The following is a 19924-nucleotide window of genomic DNA, read 5'->3' as shown; positions in this document are numbered from 1 at the left end:
TTCAAGTCAAAAAGTCTCTAATTGGGCAAAAAGTGTGGAAATGCAAAGATTTCTCTAACCACGTGAAGAATTACATGAGGAGTGTACACAAGTTTTCTACTAAAAAGTTGCTACTTCTACTAAAAAGTATATATCAGTACCAGAACTGCTTTTCAAGTCTAAAACCAAGATGTGTCCAGGCAGTCTATGTAAAGTGAACTTCACTGATCCACAGTTCACATGGTATTATGAAAAACATGGCCACTATGTCTCTTTTTTTACATTATTATATCAAATCTTTCCAAAAGTATTTAAGAAAGTTATCGGAGTGAATTTCTGGGACTAAAATTAAAAATACATTGATCTTTCAGAAGTTTGTCATATATCTACTCTATATAAGGCATTGTGGGGATAAAAAAATCTCCTTGAGATCCAATGATCTTCTAAAAAAGCTCATGGTGTCCCTGACACCATTGTATTAGATGCATAAAGAGTTCAAAATCCCTATGCTAAAAAAAAAAAAAAAAAAAAAAAAAAAAATTCCCTATGCTTTACACCAGGGCAGAAGAAGGTCCACTACTTGAAGGCAAAATAATCCAATCAACACTTCCTTCAGCTCTTCCTTCTTTCCAGCTTTGGAGGCAAGAGGTGAATACAGACATTGTATACCCAAGGCTCTCAGAAAGAAGTGGGAACAAATGTCTTCAATCAATTGAAGTAATTGTGGCTCTGAAGTTGCAGGGCATGCATTCCTTACACCAGGCTAGGTCCTGTCACTCAGCTACCCGGCAAGAGTTTGCAGATGTGGGTTGGAATCTACAGCACTCTCTGTCTAGTGCTATTGTTTCCCAGACAAATACCAACATAAGCTTTCCACAAGGCTCTCACAGAAACTAGCTATACAAACTCAATAACCTTACTTGAAATATGACAAAAGTAGGTATCTATCCTTGCCTTTCATGTGAAATCAGGAACTCTGAAAAGTCCTACCAAGAATTGTGCACTATACGTTATAGCTAAAAATAGTACTTTTTTTTTTTTAAGATTCTATATATTTATTTGAGAGAGAGAGAGCATGAGCAAGAACAGTAGGCAGAGGGAGAAGGAGAAGCAGGCTCCCCACTGAGCAGGGAGCCTGACACAGGACTCAATCCCAGGACCCAAGGATCACGATACAAGTTGAAGGCAGACGCTTGACTGACAGAGCCACCCAGGTACCCAAAAAGACATAGTACTTTATTTTTAATTAACAAACCAGAATGTATCCTTCTGGTTAGTATTGTTCCCTTCTAAATACATTATACATGTCTACCCAAAAATGTAATCATTGCTCACATCATTTTTGAAACTCTTCTCTGGGTTAGGGTAACAACAGTGATGCAGAAAGAATATTAAAAAAAAAAAGGGGATCCCTGGGTGGTGCAGCGGTTAGCGCCTGCCTTTGGCCCAGGGCACGATCCTGGAGACCCGGGATCGAATCCCACATCGGGCTCCCGGTGCATGGAGCCTGCTTCTCCCTCTGCCTGTGTCTCTGCCTCTTTCTCTCTCTCACTGTGTGCCTATCATTAATAAGTAAAATAAAATAAAAAATTAAAAAAAAAAAAAACACTGGAGTTCTAGTTCTGCGTGTTGTGTAATTTTATGGAATCACTGAGCTGCAGCTTTTTCATTTGTGAAATGGGATTGGTAAGACTAAGACCTACCTTATTGGTTGCTGGTTGGATTATATAAGAAAATGTACAGAAAAGCATTCTCAAAACTGTAACATTGTCCATATATATATATATATTACTAATATTTCATTGGTCTCCGCAAGGTCTTTAGAATTCACATCACATTCTTTTTAAAACCTTCAGCGGTGGTAAAAATATTCATTTGCTGAAAATGGATTTGGCTTTTGGGAAAAAAAAAAAACAAAAGTTACTCAAAGCCAACTCTGTTTGATCAAACTAAATAAAATCATTTTTGGTCTAAAATAAGATGTGACTATTATATAATGAATTTCTCTTACATGACCTCTAAACATGATCTGATGGCATGCCAAAAAGTTTCAGAAATATCTGGGGTAAGAGCAACACTAAAATAGATGTATAGATGGATAACTTTGAATGACAAGATGAAGAACAATCATTCTATACAAAAGTTGTCATTAATGGCTATTAGCACTCAAAGTGCCCCAAGTTACAACAGAAGTTACCCTTCATCTCTTATTATCTCTCAGCTGCACATACGTGCAAGGCATCACCTGATATTATCCAGGAAACTTTGGTCCTTTTAGCCCTTATCCTTTTCATTGCTTGCAAAGAGGATGATAAGAGGAGCTCCTGAACTGCTCTCCCTAGCATCATTCTATTCCCTATCATTCAATATTACCAAAGCTAACTTACTGAAAAAGCTCATTTCATTGCTCTTCTGCCCCAAAGTCTTTTAACAGTTCCCTGTTGCTTATGGTATAAGGTCTAGATGATAGCCAAACCAACTCTCTGGACCCATTCTCCCACTGATGCCCTTCAGTCCCTTATACATCTACCACACCGAATATTACACCACACCCAGACACAACAAGCCGTCTAGAAGCACATGCCTTTTTGCTCGTGCTGCTCTTTGAGTGGAATCTCCCTCACACTCAGATAAACTAATCCTTCAAAACCCAACAACTCCTGGATGGCGACTTCACCGTTTCTTTAGCCTTACTTGCTGCACCTGTCGTGCCTCTACACCATCTCTTCACATCTCTATATCAACACATATTATGTTGCTTAATAATTAATCTATTTACTTATCTCCTCTGCTAGACTGAACTCTTTAAGGAAAGGACTGGAACGCTTGGTGTCCAGAACACCTATAATGTCTGACACACCGAAGAGGCACAAAACAATGGTTTGGAAATGAATATGCTTATTTTAGAGAGCAATCTTATATATTTAAATCTTATTTTTAGAGGTGTTTCACATGTAGCATTTTATATAATGAGCGATGTGCAGACAGTGACTCCTGGTGACTTTGTGCATAAGCAGCATGAACTTTAGACAGGAGCCTAGCTGTTCTTAGCTTAGTTCTCTATCTCCATCTTGGCTTTGGCAAGTCATTCCTCGACTGAGTGCCAAAGGAGCACACATCACTCAGCTGGTTATTCATTCCTGGCTAGTCTGTGAACCATTTAGGGAGTATACAAAATATAGAGCACTACTCAAAAGCCATGACGTACGGTACTCTGAGAACTAATAATCTTTAACCAGCATTAGAAATGTTTAATCAATAGTTCTTTTTAAGTGGGCCCAAGTTATTGCTATTTTCATTCACAAATGAGGAAACTGCAATCATGGAACTAGTCACCTTGACTTACACAAAATAAATGGAATTTGTGACAATACTAGAAATAGAAACCAGCTCCTAGAATTTCTTAGAAGGTATTTTCCTCTGGGGCACCTGGGTGGCTCAGTGGTTGAGCATCTGCCTTTGGCTCAGGGTGTGATCCCAAGGGTCCTGGGATTGAGTCCCGCATCAGGCTCCCCACAGGGGGCCTGCTTCTCCCTCTGCCTCTCATGAATAAAATCTTTTTTAAAAATTCATAATTTAAGAAAAAAAAAGAAGATATTTTTCTTTGAGACTATATCAAACAGTTCCAAATCCCTGCAGTGAAATGGAATTTGACTCAGAACTTCAATTAGAAAAAAAAAGGGGGGGTGGTGGTGCATGGGTGGTTCAATGGGTTGAGCCTCCAACCTCATTTCAGCTTAGATCATGATCTCAGTGTTGTGAGACTGAGCCCTGGAACTATAACTGGCTCTGTGCTTGCTCAGTGAGGAGTCTGCTTGAGATTCTCTCCCCCTCCCATGCATATGCTCTCTCTAAAATAAATAAATAAATCTTTTAAAAAAAAAAAATTTTTTTTTTTTTTTAATTCTCTATGTCCTCTTTTAAGAAAGCCCTTGTGAGGGCAACCCCAGTGGCCTAGTGGTTTAGTGCTGCCTTCAGCCCAGGGCATGATCCTGGAGACCCAGGATAGAGTCCCATGTCAGGCTCCTTGCAATGGAGCCTGCTTCTCCCTCTGCCTGTGTCTCTGCCTCTCTCTCTCTGTGTGTCTCTCATAAGTAAATAAATAATCTTTAAAAAAAAGAAAAAAGATTAAAAAAATATTTTAAAAAAAGCCCTTGTGAGAAAAGGAGAGAGATGCCCTTCCCATGAGCTCCAGATTACTACTAATGAAAAAGAAGTCTATTTCTTAGCATCTGAATACTAGTGGTGACAGTCCTACACATTTCAAAAATGATACTGTCTGGACATACTTAATGAGTGTGATAATTATCAGCCTCCAAACAACAATCCTAAAACTCTTAAAATGAACTGTTCAGAACCAATATGACCATTTCAAGCTGAATGCTAATTCTACCAAAAGTCCCTGACATCTACTAAAATATGACATACCAAAGAATTCAAAAATCATCCAATTATGGTAAAACTACCTGGAATAAAGAACGCAGTTCTGGTAAGACTGGAGTTGGCACACCTTGGGGTGGGGGGGGGGGGGGGGAGATACATTTGGAAATAGGCAGGGAGAAAAATGATGGATTAAGATAACCCAGTCCTGGGCAGCCCAGCTCAGCGGTTTAGCTGTGCCTTCAGCCCAGGTTGTCATTCTGGGGTCCTGGAATTGGGTCCCATGACGGGCTCCCTGCATGGAGCCTGCTTCTCCCTCTGCCTGTATCTCTGCCTTTCTCTCTGTGTCTTTCACGAATAAATAAATAAAATCTTAAAAAAAAAAAAAAAGTAACTCAGTCCTGATCTCCACTCCAAGAGGAATTGTTTTGTCACCGAGCAAAACTAAATAAAGTCCCTCTATTTTTATACTGGGTCACTGAAGTGGAAAGAGAAATGAGAGGATATTTGGGGAAATCAGGAATTAAATCTCAACAACATTAAGACTAACTTTCCATAACAAATAGTTTCCAAAAATAGGCCTGGCACGACAGTGTGCTGGCACTTGTACCAGGAGTGTCTGAAGTCACTGCAGCCGCTGCGTCCAGAAAGGCTCGGAGTACAGAATGAAGCCTAGAAAGAGGACAGCTCGGAATGGAAGAAAATCTGGGGTACCTCGTACTGAAAAACTGAGACACCCACTCCCCCCTCGCCCCACCCCAAATAAAAAGATGAATTAAAACTGAATTCCCCAGGCTGCTTTGGGGCAGCGCAGTAGGGGGCCAAGCCTCCCGCCCCCTCCTCCAGGGGCCGGTCCCGGGGCCCACCCCCTGCCAGCAACTAGTGTTTGCAGGAGTTACACGCGAAGTTTGCACCAAGATGCCTCCCCCCGAGGCCCAATCGCTAGACAAGACGTCGAGGTCGTAGGGGATGATCCGCTGACCTCGAGGTCCTAACTGTTACTGCCCCGGGGCCCGGCTCTGGGTGCGGCCCAAGCGCAGTCTGAGAATCAAGTACTGGAGGCGGGGGAAGTGGAAGGGGCGACAGCCGCGCGACCCGTCGGTAGGGAGTAGGGACCGGGTAACGGGCCGGTGACCCCGCGTCACCGGAGCGCCTGGGGGATGCGACGGGCCCTAGGGTGCCACGGCGCGCGCGGCACGCACGCCCACGGGCCCTCTCCCTGCCCAGGCTCGGGCGGACAGCCGTCAGCCAGACGTCAGGGCGCTGCGGGCCTCCCGAGGGCCGCGGCCACCGACTCCCAGCCCCAGGCTAAAGTCACCTCGACAAGAGCGCAGCCATCTTGAGTTCCGGCCTGGACGGAAGTGACGTCCAACGTCTCCGCCGTCTGGGGGGGCGGGGTTTCTGTCACGTGACAGCGCCAGCTCTTTAAAAGGATCCGGAGCTGTTGCCTTGCAGGGCTCTTCGGAGTGGAGTTCCCCGTGCGTGTGGCTTCCCCGCCCGGTGTCCCGGCGGGAGGTTAGGGACGAACGGCGCTGACCCAGACTCCGCAGTCGGCGGCGTACCTGCGAACCTAACTCATTCTGTTTTCGCTCTGCTGAACGTCAGACTCGCCCTGATTCTTCTCCAGCATCTCCGCCGCCGCTCGTCCCCGGGGAGGGGGGGGGGCGCCCAAGGCACCGGGGAAACGGGCTTCGTCCCATTTTAATGAGAAGCTTCTGCTGTGCGAGGAAGGAGCGCGAGGCCTACGCAGACCGCCGTCCCGGGAACGGGGCACCTGCCCTAGCCCCGTGCCCCTCGGTCCCTGGGCTGGAGCCGCCGCCGGCGCTGGACGCCCACGAGCCGCGCACAGCGCTCCTTTGTGCCTTGTCTCAAGCTGTGTGGGTGACACCCACGGCCAGAGGCAGCCGGGCCGGGGGACAACTCGCTTTGATTTCTATGCACACACGCGGGGGGGGGGGGGTTATATATATATAATATATATATATATATATAATATATATACTCTTATATATATATATATATTCTTTTTTTATATATATATTATTTCTTTTTTTTTTTTTGAGGGACCCAAACAGCAATCAATTGCACAGCCCTTGTGACTTAAAAGTGAGTGCGAAAAAAAAAGAAAAAAAGAAAAAGAAAAAAAGTGAGTGCGGAAGGAATAGGAAAGTGAAAAAGTTCTTGGGTCTCTCTTGCGGGCAGAGCCCAGGGCAACTTCTATTCTGCAATAGAACATTCCGCGACGTTAATATTCAGATCTCATTTATATTTAGCACTCCTGCACTTCTTTGAGGCTTTAAATAGCACAAATTCACTTACTTCTTCATCAAACGAAAATAACGTTTTGCATTTCTGTAGTACTTGACAAAGAAAGCGCTTTTAGGGATCCCTGGGTGGCGCAGCGGTTTGGTGCCTGCCTTTGGCCCAGGGCGCGATCCTGGAGACCCGGGATCGAATCCCACGTCGGGCTCCCGGTGCATGGAGCCTGCTTCTCCCTCTGCCTGCGTCTCTGCCTCTCTCTCTCTCTGTGACTATCATAAATAAATAAAAATTAAAAAAAAAAAAAAAAGAAAGCGCTTTTATAGACTCTGGGACTGGAAGAGACCTTATTTTTTTTTTTTTTTAAGATTTCATTTATTTATTCATGAAAGACACAGAGGAGAGAGAGAGGCAGAGACGCAGGCAGAGGGAGAAGCAGGCTCCATGCAGGGAGCCCGATGTGCGTCTCGATTTTGGGACTCTTAAGATCACGCCCTGGAACAACGCAGGCGCTAAACCGCTGGGCCTCCCAGGGATTCCCTGGAAGAGACCGTATTAGAGGCTCTGGTTTTCCATCCAGCGCAGGTATCTCCTCTGCAGCATTGATGGCCACTGGTTTTCAAGACTCTGCTCTAACACATTCGGTAATGGTTACCTCAAAACACAAGTTTCATTTAATCATTAATCATTAGAAAGTTGTTTTGGTAAAATACAGTTTTCAGGGCTCTTGGGTGGCTCAGTGGGTTAATCGTCTGCCTTCTGCTCAGGTTACGATCTCAAGGTGCTGGGATCTAGCACCTGCATGGGGCTCCCTGCACAGCATGGAGGCTGCTTCCTCCTCTCCCTCTGACTCTAGTCCCCACTTGTGCTCTCTCTCTCTTTCTCTCTCTCTCATTCACTCTGTCTCAAATAAATAAAATCTTTTTTAAAAAAATACAGTTTTGGGGCACCTGGCTGACTCACTTTGTGGAACATATGACCCTTGATCTTAGTGTTATGAGTTGGAGGCCCACATTGGATGTAGAGATTATTTACAAATAAAATCTTCAATAAAATAATAGGTTTTTTAAAAAGTTTATTTACACAGGCAGAGGGAGAAGCAGGCTCCCTGTGGGGAGCCCAACGCAGCACTCGATCCCAGAACCCCGGGATCATGACCTGAGCCAAAGGCAGATGCTCAACCGCTGAGGCACCCGGGCATCCCTAAAATAATAGTTCTCTGCTGTTGAACTTCAGTCATTGATCCTACTTTGGCCTTCTGGCACTTCACATTAACAGGTCTAAACAATGTCTCTTTCACTTAGCTCTTTAAATTGTTTCATATATATATATAAACTTTTTGCCAGAGTTTGTGAAAGTACTTCAGAGAATTCAAAGATACAAACATGTAATTGTCCTCAAGAAACGTATAGCCTTAGCAGGATTAGTGAGTAAATAAACACAGCAACGAAAGTAGCAATCCCATGAAAGAGGTATAGGTAAAAGGGGTGGGTGGGTGAAAGCAGAAAATGATTATTTGCAGCTGGGGAGGTGGGGTTAGAGAGGTGGATCAAGTCCTGTGTTTAGAGTCCCACAATCCAAACCCAATACTAATCACAGAAACCACCATCTCCTGTGTAAGGTGAAGACAGGTAGTTACCAGGAGCCTGTGGCTTTACAGATGAACCTGTAGTGGTCCCACTGACAGAACAACAGTGGCCTCTCTCCTCAAATTACCCTTTCGGGTCCATAATTAATAGAAATTAGTCATGCTGAAATTCAAACAAGACATTAAGTCAAGCCCCTTATCACCAGGGTTTATCTCAAAAATAAGCAGGAGGGGGGATCCCTGAGTGGCTCAGCGGTTTAGCGCTTGCCTTTGACCCAGGGCGCGATCCTGGAGACCCGGGATCGAATCCCACGTCGGGCTCCCGGTGCATGGAGCCTGCTTCTCCCTCTGCCTGTGTCTCTGCCTCTCTCTCTCTCTCTCTCTCTCATGAATAAATAAATAAAATATTAAAAAAAAATAAGCAGGAGGGGAAAAGCAGGAGCTAGCCAAGGCCTGACAACAGAGAAAGGGGGAGAAAGAAGGGAAAGCATTTCAAATGGAATATGAGAGGTCCCGTGAAAAACAAAATCATTTCAGATAATCTCAGGGAGGAAAACAAAGGAGGCAACAATCAGGAGAGCCTTGGTCTGAATGATTTTTTGGGGGTGGGGGGGCTGGATTTGTCTTAAAACTCAGCTCTGATCATGTAGACACTCCCATTCCTAACCCCATCCATACATCACCCCAAAACCTTCAGGAAATTCTTATCATTAGGATTGAGTTGGACAGTTAGGTGGTGAGGGCTAGGGTCCCCAACAAGAAAATACGGAGTCAGGACAGCTGAAATAGAACAGCACTGACATCCTGTTTTGTAGCTGAGACAGGACCACACTAGCATTCTGCTTTGCAGCCTTTGAGGCACTGACTTCTGTAAAATGTCCTAAAATAAGGCAGTTAACCACAAGGCATTGGTCACATCACGGACAAGGGGCTGTTAAGACACAAGCCCCTGGGTGTCAGCCAAGAAAGACCATCCGCACAGAGACACTAACCTACTACGTAGACACATATGTGACCAACTCATATGGTCACATATGACCCGACTCAGCACACCCTGATGGCTTGGGAGACTTCCACACAAGAGCTCATAAGACCCCTAGACCAGACAACTCTGGGGGCAATCCTCTTGGGCCCCCCTCCCTGGTCGGGAGCTTTATACGACTGCTCAATAAACTCTGCTTTCCTGCCCCCTGCTCGTCCTCTGGCCCACTCTTCATTCTTTGAAGTGGGGCGACCAAGAACCGAGGCCGCTAAGGGAACAAAAATCCTGTAACCCTATGATGTACAGTTAAACCCCCCTCCTTCGTCTGCCACTTACTGCCCTTTTCCAACTGGCTTCAACTTTCCTGTACAGATTTGTTTTTAATGACCCCGTTCAAGCTCCCCCAAGTCAAGTCAAAGTGCACAGCACAAGATCTGCCTTGAATGTGCTCAGTACTCCACAGACCTCCCCAACACACTTGCACACACGCACACGGACACACACGCACACACACGTATCTTCCTACCCTCTTTGTTTTTGCTTTTGCTGCTCTATCTGCCTGGATACCTTCACTACCCATTCCTTCTAGACACAACTTCACCTTCCTCCCTCTGAACTTCATTTATTTTATTTATTTAGCTATTTATTAAGTAGGCTCCACACCCAGCATGGTGCCCAGTGTGGGGCTTGAACTCGCAACCCTGAGATCAAGACCTGAGCTGAGATTGAGAATCGGACGCCTAACCGACTGAGCCACCCAGGCACCCCAGTTCATTTTTGTTTTTAATCTCTGTTGCAAACCTGATGTTTGTGAAGTCTCGGGCTTATTCAAGCAGATCTGGTTGTGTCCACCTCGGTGCTCTCAGCACTTCGTTCATCTCTCTGCCACGGCAAACATCGTGGTTTATTATATTGGGTTATTGGTGGGTTTGTTCTCTGATCCTCCCCCTGTCTGCACACACCCCCGACTAGATTGTAAACTCCTTCAAGGAGAAACTTATTTTTTATTCCTCTTTCTGTTATCCACATACCCATACTTTGCGTGTGGCTGGCACTCAATACGATGTTGTCACCTTGTTCTAGATTGAAATGGGCTTAAACTGCAGCATGAGGCATTGAAACGTTCTCTGATGATGAGGGAAAGGCCCTGGGATTCTTGCATGGATATTTTTCTTTTTCTTTCTTTCTTTTTTTTTTTTTTTTGGCCTGGATATTTTCCAATGGAGTAAAGCTCTATCAGGGAAGAATCACCCAGGATGTAGGGAGAGGAAAAAAAACAAAAAGGACTCCCAAGTGACCTGGTCATCTGAAGAAGCCTGTAATGCAGCCTATAGTCATATAAACAAACAAACAAACAAACAAATAAATAAAAAATAAATAAATAAATAAATAAATAAATAAATAAAGGATATCCCATTTCCAGGTGTTCCAGGGGAGCCACTCTCTGGGAAGGAAACTACCAAGGAATTCCTTCTCGTGGCCTTAGGATTCAGGTTCCCCTGGCCATCTATCCCTTAGAGAAGTGTGTTTATGGCCCTTTGCTGTCCCTCTCCTTCACCGCCCCCCCCACCCAGCATTCCAGCCCAGGACAGGAGGAGGCCAGCAGACACAAAGCCCTCTGTGTATGGGGTGGTATGTGTCCCCCCCACCCCGCCACCCAGAGGACACAATGCCCCTTCTGCTCCCTGTGCTCTGCCCCCCTCCCCACCACCTCTCAACGGCACATGCCAGGCTGCAATTGGTTACTGGCTCAGGACAGCCCCCTCATCCTGGGGCCCCAGGGGATTTTAAGCAGATTCCAGGAACCCCCGCTCAGTCCTTGTCCCCCACTCTGCCAACCCCGCAGATGCTCCGGGCCCCAGCCCCTGGCCCAGCTATGGCTCCTGGGGCTCCCTCGTCCAGCTCCAGTCCTGTCCTGGCTGTGCTGCTCTTCTCTTCTTTGGGTAAGTGGAGCCACCCCAGCCTGGACGCCCTGGGGCTCAAGACACCTCTCAGCAGCCTTCTCACTGCCTTCGTTTACTCCCCGCTGTACCCAAAGAGCGAGCACGAAGGGGATACTCTATTCAGAGGAAAAAATCTATATCGTTCAGAGGGAGGCAATAATCAGAGAACTTCCCTGAGGTGGGCCTGACTGGGCCCAGGTTGGAAAGCTGTAACATGCCTCCAGAGCCAGGCTGAGGGCCTGGTGGGAAGCAGTGTTGTCGCATGGTAGGAAACGGAATCAGACTCCTGGGTTCTGGTCCCTACTCGTTCCCTAGTAGTGTGTGAGGTGCTTAACCTTAGTTCCCTAAGTAGAAAAGTCAGGAAACATGATCTAAGGAGTCCAGGGTTTGTGATCCCAACTCCTCAAATCCTTTGTCTCTTTGTGCCTCAGTTTCTCTCTGTGGATCCATTGTCTGTTATGTGGGTGAACGGAGTAGAAGGGAGATTCTAAGACATTCTAAGATCCTGTCCATCTAAAGCTGGCTTCCTTCATAAGTTGACTAACCCCATTCCTTACCCCATGGTAGGTGCTCGGTGAGCAAGACAAGGTCAAAGTATGATTATTTGAACAGATTCTTTGCTTCTCCAAGCTGCCTGCAAACTAGTACAAGAGATGAGCAGTAGGCAAATTGTGGGTGAGAAGGAGAACTGCTCAGAACATCCAAGGTTCTCTGCTGGCAGCTCTTTGAGTCCTAAACCCAGAACCCATACTCTTCTGGGTGCTGTACTGGACTATTCTGGGACACCCAGAGAACATGTTAAAGATAGGGAGTTGAAGAAGGTCATGGTGAGGGACATGGTGGGAGGGAATCTTGGAGAATAAGGAAGAGAGTTCTGTCCCAGAACCTGTCCCACCCATAGAACCATCGAGCAGAACTGAAGAGCAGTGGTTGATATTAGAACAGAAGGAAGAGAAGTTAGGTGCTTTAGGGAGAAGCGAGTCACTCATATCGCATATTGAGGTGGGAGATTTGAGACTGTGGAGCAGGAGTGGGGAGGGTGTTTAGGGGTGAGGGGGGTGAAGGGGTGGCAAAAGCCCCCAACACTGGTCGGACAATGGGTCTCTGTTTGTTTGGTTGCTTCCTCCTCCACCCATAGAACAAAAGGGTCTGCAGTTGCCCCCACCCAGGGCCAGCCCACACACATAATCTCCCTGGAATGGCCTTCCTTGTGTGGGTGAGTCTTGGGAGGGGCGCGGGGCCAGAATGGCCAAGAGGAGGGTGACGGGGGTCAGACCACAGCAGGCTCACCCACAGACTCATCAGAGCTCTGGGCCCGGGAGTCTTCCTCTGTACCCAGCTTCCCATGAGAGGGGTACGAGGTCCTTTCCACCCTGGCCTCCCAGCCGATAGCAAGCCCTGTGGCAACCAGGGGTTCAGCAGTGAGGACCGCTGAGCTGGCGAAAAACATTATTTCGTATTTTCATTTTTCTTTTTCCTGCAAGAAATTTGAGTTTGTGATGCTGTGAAATACTATATGGCTGTTAACAATCAGATTGATTTCTCTGAATCCACATGGGTAGCTCCCCGAGCTATGTATATATCTCCTTAAGTGAAAAAACCCGCAGAGAATATGATGCAATGTATGTCAAAAGAAAAGAAAACTCCACAAAACAAAGCTATTTCACAGAAGCCCAGGTACCTCTTGAGTTTGTTGAGTCCATATTGCACTTGTTACATAGGAAAAGGTTACACGCTGCACTGGTAACAGTGGCCACCTCTGGGAGGGACTGCAGGAAAGGACTTGGTGGGGAGATGTCGAGAGGAACGCTCGCTTTATCTCTATGGTTTGAGTGGTTTATAAACAGAATGCGATATGTATTACCATATGACTTGTAATAAATTTTATTTTTTATTTTTTTAACTTAAAATTAAAAAAAATTTTTAATGTTAAGCCTGCATCCCAGGGGGTAACTTAAGAGTTAAATATTGACCCAAAGGGAAAGGGAGACCGAGAGACAGACTCCAGCTTCTGGAAGTCCTCGAGAGAGCTGTTACTGCTGTTCACTGTCTTTAATGGACGTGCTGAAGAGCTTGCTCCAGCACAGCGTCGCCCCCCAACGCCTCAGTTAGCCCGGACAGAGTTGGGCTTGAGGGTCGATCGTTGCTGCCCCAGCTTTCACTCAGCCTTGACCCCTGGTCTCACCTCCTCCTCGCCCCCCTTGGGTACACCTGCGCATCTGAGGCCCCTTTCTGCTTGCAGTGCTGCCCCCCGCCCAGGCCATCGTGGTTTACACGGACAGGGAGGTCCACGGTGCCGTGGGCTCCCGGGTGACCCTGCACTGCTCCTTCTGGTCCAGCGAGTGGGTCTCGGATGACCTCTCCTTTACCTGGCGCTACCAGCCCGAAGGAGGCCGCGACGCCATCTCGGTGAGTGCGGGGTGGGGGGGAGAGGGGGGTCCTGGCATTGGATAACTAAGCAGGGCTTAGAAGAACAATAGAGGGACACTGGGGGACTTGGTGGTTGAGCATCTGGCTAGGGCTCAGTTCAGCATCGGACTCCCTGCAGGGAGCCTGCTTCTCCCTCTGCCTGTGTCTCTGCCTCTCTCTCTCTGTCTCTCATGAATAAATAAACAAAATTAAATAAAAAAGAAGAACAATAGAAAAGAGAACTTGGGCAAAGGAGGGGAAATCCATGACCCTAACTTGGGCAAGGTAAGCGGCAATCTGACCAGGGCCTGTCTACACTGTCTCCCCCACCCCCGACCACCCTCTCCAGCCCAGGATCCCTTACCCTGAGGCTAGACCCACAAGCTTCCCCTCATTCCTCATAGATCTTCCACTATGCCAAGGGACAACCCTACATTGACGAGGTGGGAACCTTCAAAGAGCGCATCCAGTGGGTAGGGGACCCTCGCTGGAAGGATGGCTCTATTGTCATACACAACCTGGACTACAGTGACAACGGCACTTTCACCTGCGACGTCAAAAACCCACCAGACATAGTGGGCAAGACTTCTCAGGTCACACTCTACGTCTTTGAGAAAGGTGTGAGGGGCTCTGGGAATATGGGGTGGGGGGTACTGGGGAGACCTGGGGGGCTGGGGGAAGAAGCTGTGGGCCTGGATCTTGCCCTTCAGGCTCTGGGAGGCGGGGAGCCGCTCACCCCCAGCAGCAGGGAGCAAACATGGGGCTAAGGACCAAAGGTGCAGGACCCTGCTCACTCCTGTCCTTCTCTTCCCTCCCCTCCTAGTGCCAACTAGGTACGGGGTGGTACTGGGAGCCGTGATCGGGGGTGTCATCGGGGTGGTGCTCCTGCTGCTGTTGCTGTTCTATCTGATTCGGTACTGCTGGCTGCGCAGACAGGCAGCCCTGCAGAGGAGGCTCAGGTAAGGGGAGTCTGGCTCCCTCTCTGCACCCCCACCTGCCCGCGGAGCCAAAGGGAAGAGGGCCCTCAGCGGCTCGGGAGGGGGCTCTGCCCTGGGGAGGGGCATAGCGACAGCCACCCCTTTTCCCCCCCGCAGTGCCATGGAGAAGGGGAAATTGCACAAGGCCGGCAAGGACACGTCCAAGCGCGGCCGCCAGGTTAGCGGGACTTGGGACCTGGACAAGCTGTGGGGCCCCGGGACAGCCCCCGGGGGGGGCGGGGAACAGGCCCACCAGGCCGGCTAACGGATGGGTGACCCCTGCCCGCAGACGCCAGTGCTGTATGCCATGCTGGATCACAGCAGAAGCACCAAGGCTGCCAGCGAAAAGAAGTCCAAGGGGCTGGGGGAGTCTCGCAAGGATAAGAAATAGCGGTTAGCGGGCCGGGCGGGGGGTCGGGGGCCAGGGGCGGAGCCCAGCAAGGGCTCCCAGGTGGTGGTCATTGAGATGGAGCTACGAAAGGACGAGCAGAGCTCGGAACTCCGGCCTGCGGTCAAGTCCCCCAGCAGAACCAGCCTCAAGAACGCCCTCAAGAACATGATGGGTCTGGACTCAGACAAGTGACCACCCCCAGGCCCGCCAGAGCCGGGGACCTAGGCTCCGTCACCCGGCAGGTGCTCCCCTTCTTAGCCCCAGCCCCGCCCTGCCCTCAGCGCCCTGAGATGTAAGTTTCATTCCAAGGTTCATTGCCAGACGCTTCCTGCTCGCCCCCCCCCCGCTTGGCTCCGCCTTATGGGAGCCCAGGGCTGACTCTACCTACCCTCCCCGGCCCCAAGGACTGTGTGTTTGGTGCCTGTCCCTCCGGCACCGAGAAGAAAGGGACCTTGATACCCCGCGCCTCAGCCCCAGGCCACCTGGCCACGCCATCCCTTGCACCGCCCAGCCTGTCCCCCGTCCCTACTGCTTTTCTTTCTGACCCGCCCTGTCCCTCCCCTCCATCAGGTGGCCCGGCCCCATACTGTGTTCTCCCGGCTAACACCCAGATCATCCACATCAGACTCTCCTTCAGGGTTTATTTAGGTTGTTAGTTATTTTTTATTTTTTAATCCATCCTTTGTTGTTTGTGTACCTGTGTCCTCCCCCCATGACTGAGTACCAATGACGTCATGTGGTTTTTGCAATCCCCCCCCCCATTTAATCCTTGATGGAGAGCCAGCCCAAGCAGAGGGGCCCCTGATCTTCAATCCTCAACTATAGGATTGATGCCCCTGACCACTTTGGAGCAGTGTACTGAGACTCAAGGTCATGGGGAAGGACAGACAGAGAGAGACAAAGAATCCTCACAGGTCAGGGGATCAAGGAAGGGACAAATAAGCCTTAAGAAATGGCTTTTAAGCAACCAAACAGAAAGGAAAAACTAATGGGAAATGGGGGGGGAGGGGAGAGGCTGCACTCCCAGCCACAGGGGATTGTTAGGATTTTTCTACATTCTGTATATTTCTTCTCAAACCCCCAATGTCCTTAAATGTTTAATAAACACTGACATTTCCAGAAGTACTGCCTCCAGCTCCAGTTTCCTCAGTCTCCTGGGAATATCCCTGCCCCAGTTTCCATCCCCAACCTCCTGCTTTCTCCCACTCCTCTCCCTCAGCAACTGGTTTCAGTTCAGACTTTGGCTCTATGGTATGGACTTCCGTGGTGTAGTGGAAAGAACTCTGAAATAGCTGACGAGTCATTGAACAAAAATCCAGCGAGCTTATACTCTGGGCTAAACTGTGTGTCAGGCTCCGCATTTACGTGAGTTAAAACAGAGACTCCCTCTTTACCAGGATCTGAATTTTGAAAATATGTCAGCCACTCACTCGCTGTGTGACCCAGGGCTAGTTATTTGACTTTGCTAAGCCTGTTTCTGTATTTATAAACTCCGATGATACTTGTCCTGCTTAATCCCCAGGATTTTTATGAGACCCAAATGAGATCCTGTATACGGAAGCCTTTGTAAATGATAAATTGATGTGCAACTAAGATATTAAGGATCAGTCCTTTAGAGATATTTCTATGTCTTGCTGAAAGGATTACACTTTACGAACTAGTATAAATTCCATTCGGCCCTAGAAAGACACACACACACAACTTCAGTTGGTTCACTATTTTAGCTGTGCTGTTATACCTCATTATCTAGTTTGTTGGTATGCGGATTTAGGTACACCGTTAATATCCTTGAAATACTTAGGTGATTGTGGATGGACGTACACACATATCATTTTCCTGGGGTGGTGGGGAGGGTCATTGATGGCAAAAAAAGCCCCAAGAGTCCTACAACTCATTTCTTTGCCTTGTTCAGAGGTTAAAGATAAGATTTTAAACACCAGCTTTGCCAAAAACCAGAGTCCTGTCATTTATTTCAAGGGGTATCTTTCACTTTTTTAAAAAGAAGAATTAGCCCAAATTCATTCTAATATAAAAGCTAATAGATTCCCCTGGGTAAATGCAAATCAAAACTACAATGAGATACCACTTCACACCCATTAGGATGGCTACTCTCGAAAAAACAAAACAAAACAAGTGTTGGAGAAGACGTGGAAAAATTAGAACCTTTGTACACTGCTGGTGGGAATGTAAAATGTTACAGCTCTTGCAGAAAACAGTAAGGAGGTTCCTGAAAAAAATAAATACAAAATTACATCATTCAGAAGTTTTTTTTTTTTTTTTTAAGATTTCATCCATTCATTTGAGAGAGAGAGAGAGTGGGAGCACTCACAAGTTGGGGAAGGGGCAGAGGAAGAGGGAGAAGCAGACTCCGCACTAAGCGGGGAGCTGATCCCTGGACCCCGGAATCATGACCTGAGCCTAGGGAGGATGCTTCACTGACTGAGCCACCCAGATGCTCCTGTATTTGTTTATTTAAAAAAAAAAAAATATATATATATATATATTTTAGATTGTATTTATTCATGAGAGACAGAGAGAGGCAGAGACATAGGCAGAGGGAGAGGCAGAGGGAGAGGCTCCATGCGGGGACACTCAACCACTGAGCCACCCAGGCGTCCCTATTTATTTAAATTAAAGCTGCATTTGATTGTCACAGGGCAACAACCGTCTTAAGCTGAATGTTGTTTCCCCCTCCCGGGTGAGGCCCACAGTCACACTATTCATTTCCTTACCTGCCTGACCAGTCTTAATGTGTGAATTTGCTACCCTGCTTCAAAACACCTAAGAAATTGGGCAAATATTTATGTGTGGGAGTGAGGCTGGGGTAGGGAGGCTGCAGGCAGCCTCCACACACAGAGCTCTCCACGATTCCTCAAACAGGCCACCAGTCACAGTGCTTGCCTCCAGCGAGGTACTCCTCAAAGTCACCCATTGTCCCACTGAATCTTCTGTTACCTAAAGACTAAATTGTAAAGGTAACATCTAACAACTTATATGATAACATAAAACGAGAAGAAAGAGTTGAATTAGACGGTTAACTTAGACAAGTAAATATCTAAAACAAGCAAATAAAAAATAAGTCAAGTCACTATCGTCCTCGTTTCCATAATTGGTCAGGAGGACATAACTGATATTTATGAATTGCTTCCTCCACTCATTCTATATTTCCCCTTCCTCAGCCAGAACCTCAAATAGTCGGGGTTCTTCACCTGGTAAAGTGACCACTTTATCACTCCACTGCTGACTCAAGATCTGAGTGCTCAATTGTCCTGTTTTTTTTGTTTGTTTGTTTGTTTGTTTGTTTGTTTGTTTTTTGGTTGCTACATTTTTCTATTAACCTTTACTATCAGACATGGTAGTAGTGGTGCCCAGAGAATCCCCTGGGTTCCAGAAATAGCTCCCTGCTCCCAGTGTGCACCAGCAACCCAAATGTCCCCTAGGTTATCAGGATCAATCACATCAGCCAGCTGAGTAATTCCTGATCCTCTTGGTTCGGTGGTATATAGACTCTCAAGTGACCAGGTGACTGTCTCAGCTTCCAGGTCAATGGAACCATTGTGTTCACTGGTAGAAACACTCTCCCTCTGGAGACTAAGTCTTTCAAACCAGCAGAACTCAAAGTTGCCGAGAGAAACAGAAATTCTGTGGGAGGGTTATTAGGTGTGATAGTGGAAGAGCCACCCTGCTTCCCTGACCTCTGGATCCTATATGCTGGCTCTGGGGAAGACAACACCATACGGTGGTCTCTGATTCAAAGCATATATTGCATCTTCTGAGACAGAATTCCATTCTTTCAGTATTGTCTCCCAAGTGTTGCTATGAGTAGTTTTCAGGAAGCCCTTCCACACTTCAAATAGGCACCTGCCTCCAGGTGATGGGGTAGGTATAGGGTAAGACCACTTAATCCCATGAGCACAAGCCCATTATTGCACTTTCTTTGCCATGAAGTAGCTCCTTCGTTAGACTCGATGCTTTAGGGGATGCTACAATCCTGGGTAAGGCACCGTGTGAACCCACCGGTGGTGGTGCTGCAGAAGCATTACGAGCAAAGAAGGCAAATCCATGTCCAGAATATGATTATTCCAGCGAGGACAAGTCCATACACCCTCTCTGTGATGAAAGAGATCCAATATAATTAACCTGCCATCAGATGTGTGGCTGGCTGCCCCAGGGAATAATACATACCAGGGACCCAGCGTTGGTCTCTGCTGTTGACAGATTAGCATTCAGCAATAGTATTAACCAGATTGGCCTTGATAAGGAGGAATTCTACATTGTTGAGCTCGTTGGTAGCTTCCGGGCCTACCAACACCGCCACTTTGTTCAAGAGACCATTGGGCAAGCACCAGGGTGAGCACGGAAGGGGCCTTTGGTGGGCATTCACAGCCCATTCTCAGCATTCCATTTGCACATCTCTTCCCCAGACTTCCTTGCCACCAATCTTCCAATCCTGTTCTTTCTGGTCTCTGACCACCCAACCAGTTACCATTAGTAACTGCCCTTGAATCAGGGTAGATCTGTCCCTCTGGCCATCGCTCACGCCAGATACCAGATAGTAGATGGCTACTGCTCACCAAGGCTAGTCTTTTTCCTTCACTAAGAGAATTTCCCTTCACCATTGTCCTTCAGTGTCAGTCTTGAGGGAGCTATCATGATATAGCTCTTCACTTTTGAAGATTTGTTTGTTTAAAAATCTTTTTTAAAAAAATAATTTATTTATTTATTCCTGAGAGACACAAAGAGACAGGCAGAGACACAGGCAGAGGGAGAAGCAGGCTCCCTGTGGGGAACCTGATGTGGAACTTGATCCCAGGACCCCAAGATCACATCCTGAGCCAAAAGCAGATGCTCAACCACTAAGCCACCCAGGTGTCCCCAAAGAATTTTTTTTTAAGTGGGTTCCACACTGGGCTGGATCTCATGACCCTGAGATCAAGACCTGAGCTGAGATCAAGAGTCAAATGTTTAACTGACTGAGCCACGCAGGCACCCCTGATTTAATGTATTTTTGTCTTA

The 19924-nt window shown here is 47.4% G+C and overlaps 2 protein-coding genes across 2 annotated transcripts in view; one reads left to right on the top strand and one right to left on the bottom strand.

Moving 5' to 3' along the window:
- SDHC (succinate dehydrogenase complex subunit C) overlaps positions 1-5771 on the bottom strand; it is a 38152-nt gene extending 32381 nt beyond the window's left edge. The window contains exon 1 of the mRNA XM_077886768.1: positions 5678-5771. Within this exon, the coding sequence (XP_077742894.1) occupies positions 5678-5697 (20 nt within the window). The 5' untranslated portion in view covers positions 5698-5771. The remainder of the gene's footprint in view (positions 1-5677) is intronic.
- Positions 5772-10945: 5174 nt separating this feature from the next.
- On the top strand, positions 10946-16030 carry MPZ (myelin protein zero). The gene is made up of 6 exons (XM_077886644.1): positions 10946-11131; positions 13374-13540; positions 13945-14158; positions 14364-14499; positions 14635-14695; positions 14807-16030. The coding sequence occupies exons 1-6, from the start codon at positions 11035-11037 to the stop codon at positions 14906-14908; spliced, it is 777 nt and encodes a 258-aa protein (XP_077742770.1). The 5' UTR covers positions 10946-11034; the 3' UTR covers positions 14909-16030.
- Positions 16031-19924: the final 3894 nt, after the last annotated feature.

Source organism: Canis aureus, chromosome 38 (genome assembly GCF_053574225.1).
Source record: "Canis aureus isolate CA01 chromosome 38, VMU_Caureus_v.1.0, whole genome shotgun sequence".
In the NCBI taxonomy this organism is placed as follows: domain Eukaryota; kingdom Metazoa; phylum Chordata; class Mammalia; order Carnivora; family Canidae; genus Canis; species Canis aureus.
The sequence above is the reverse complement of the archived record's forward strand: the minus strand, read 5'-3'. Positions and strand labels throughout refer to the sequence as shown.

Excerpts from the sequence above, each read along its gene's own strand:
- MPZ (XM_077886644.1), top strand. The coding sequence starts at position 11,035 with ATGCTCCGGGCCCCAGCCCCTGGCCCAGCTATGGCTCCTGGGGCTCCC. Across the intron at positions 13,541-13,944 it reads GAGGCCGCGACGCCATCTCG|ATCTTCCACTATGCCAAGGG; the intron begins GTGAGTGCGGGG and ends CATTCCTCATAG. Across the intron at positions 14,159-14,363 it reads ACTCTACGTCTTTGAGAAAG|TGCCAACTAGGTACGGGGTG; the intron begins GTGTGAGGGGCT and ends CTCCCCTCCTAG.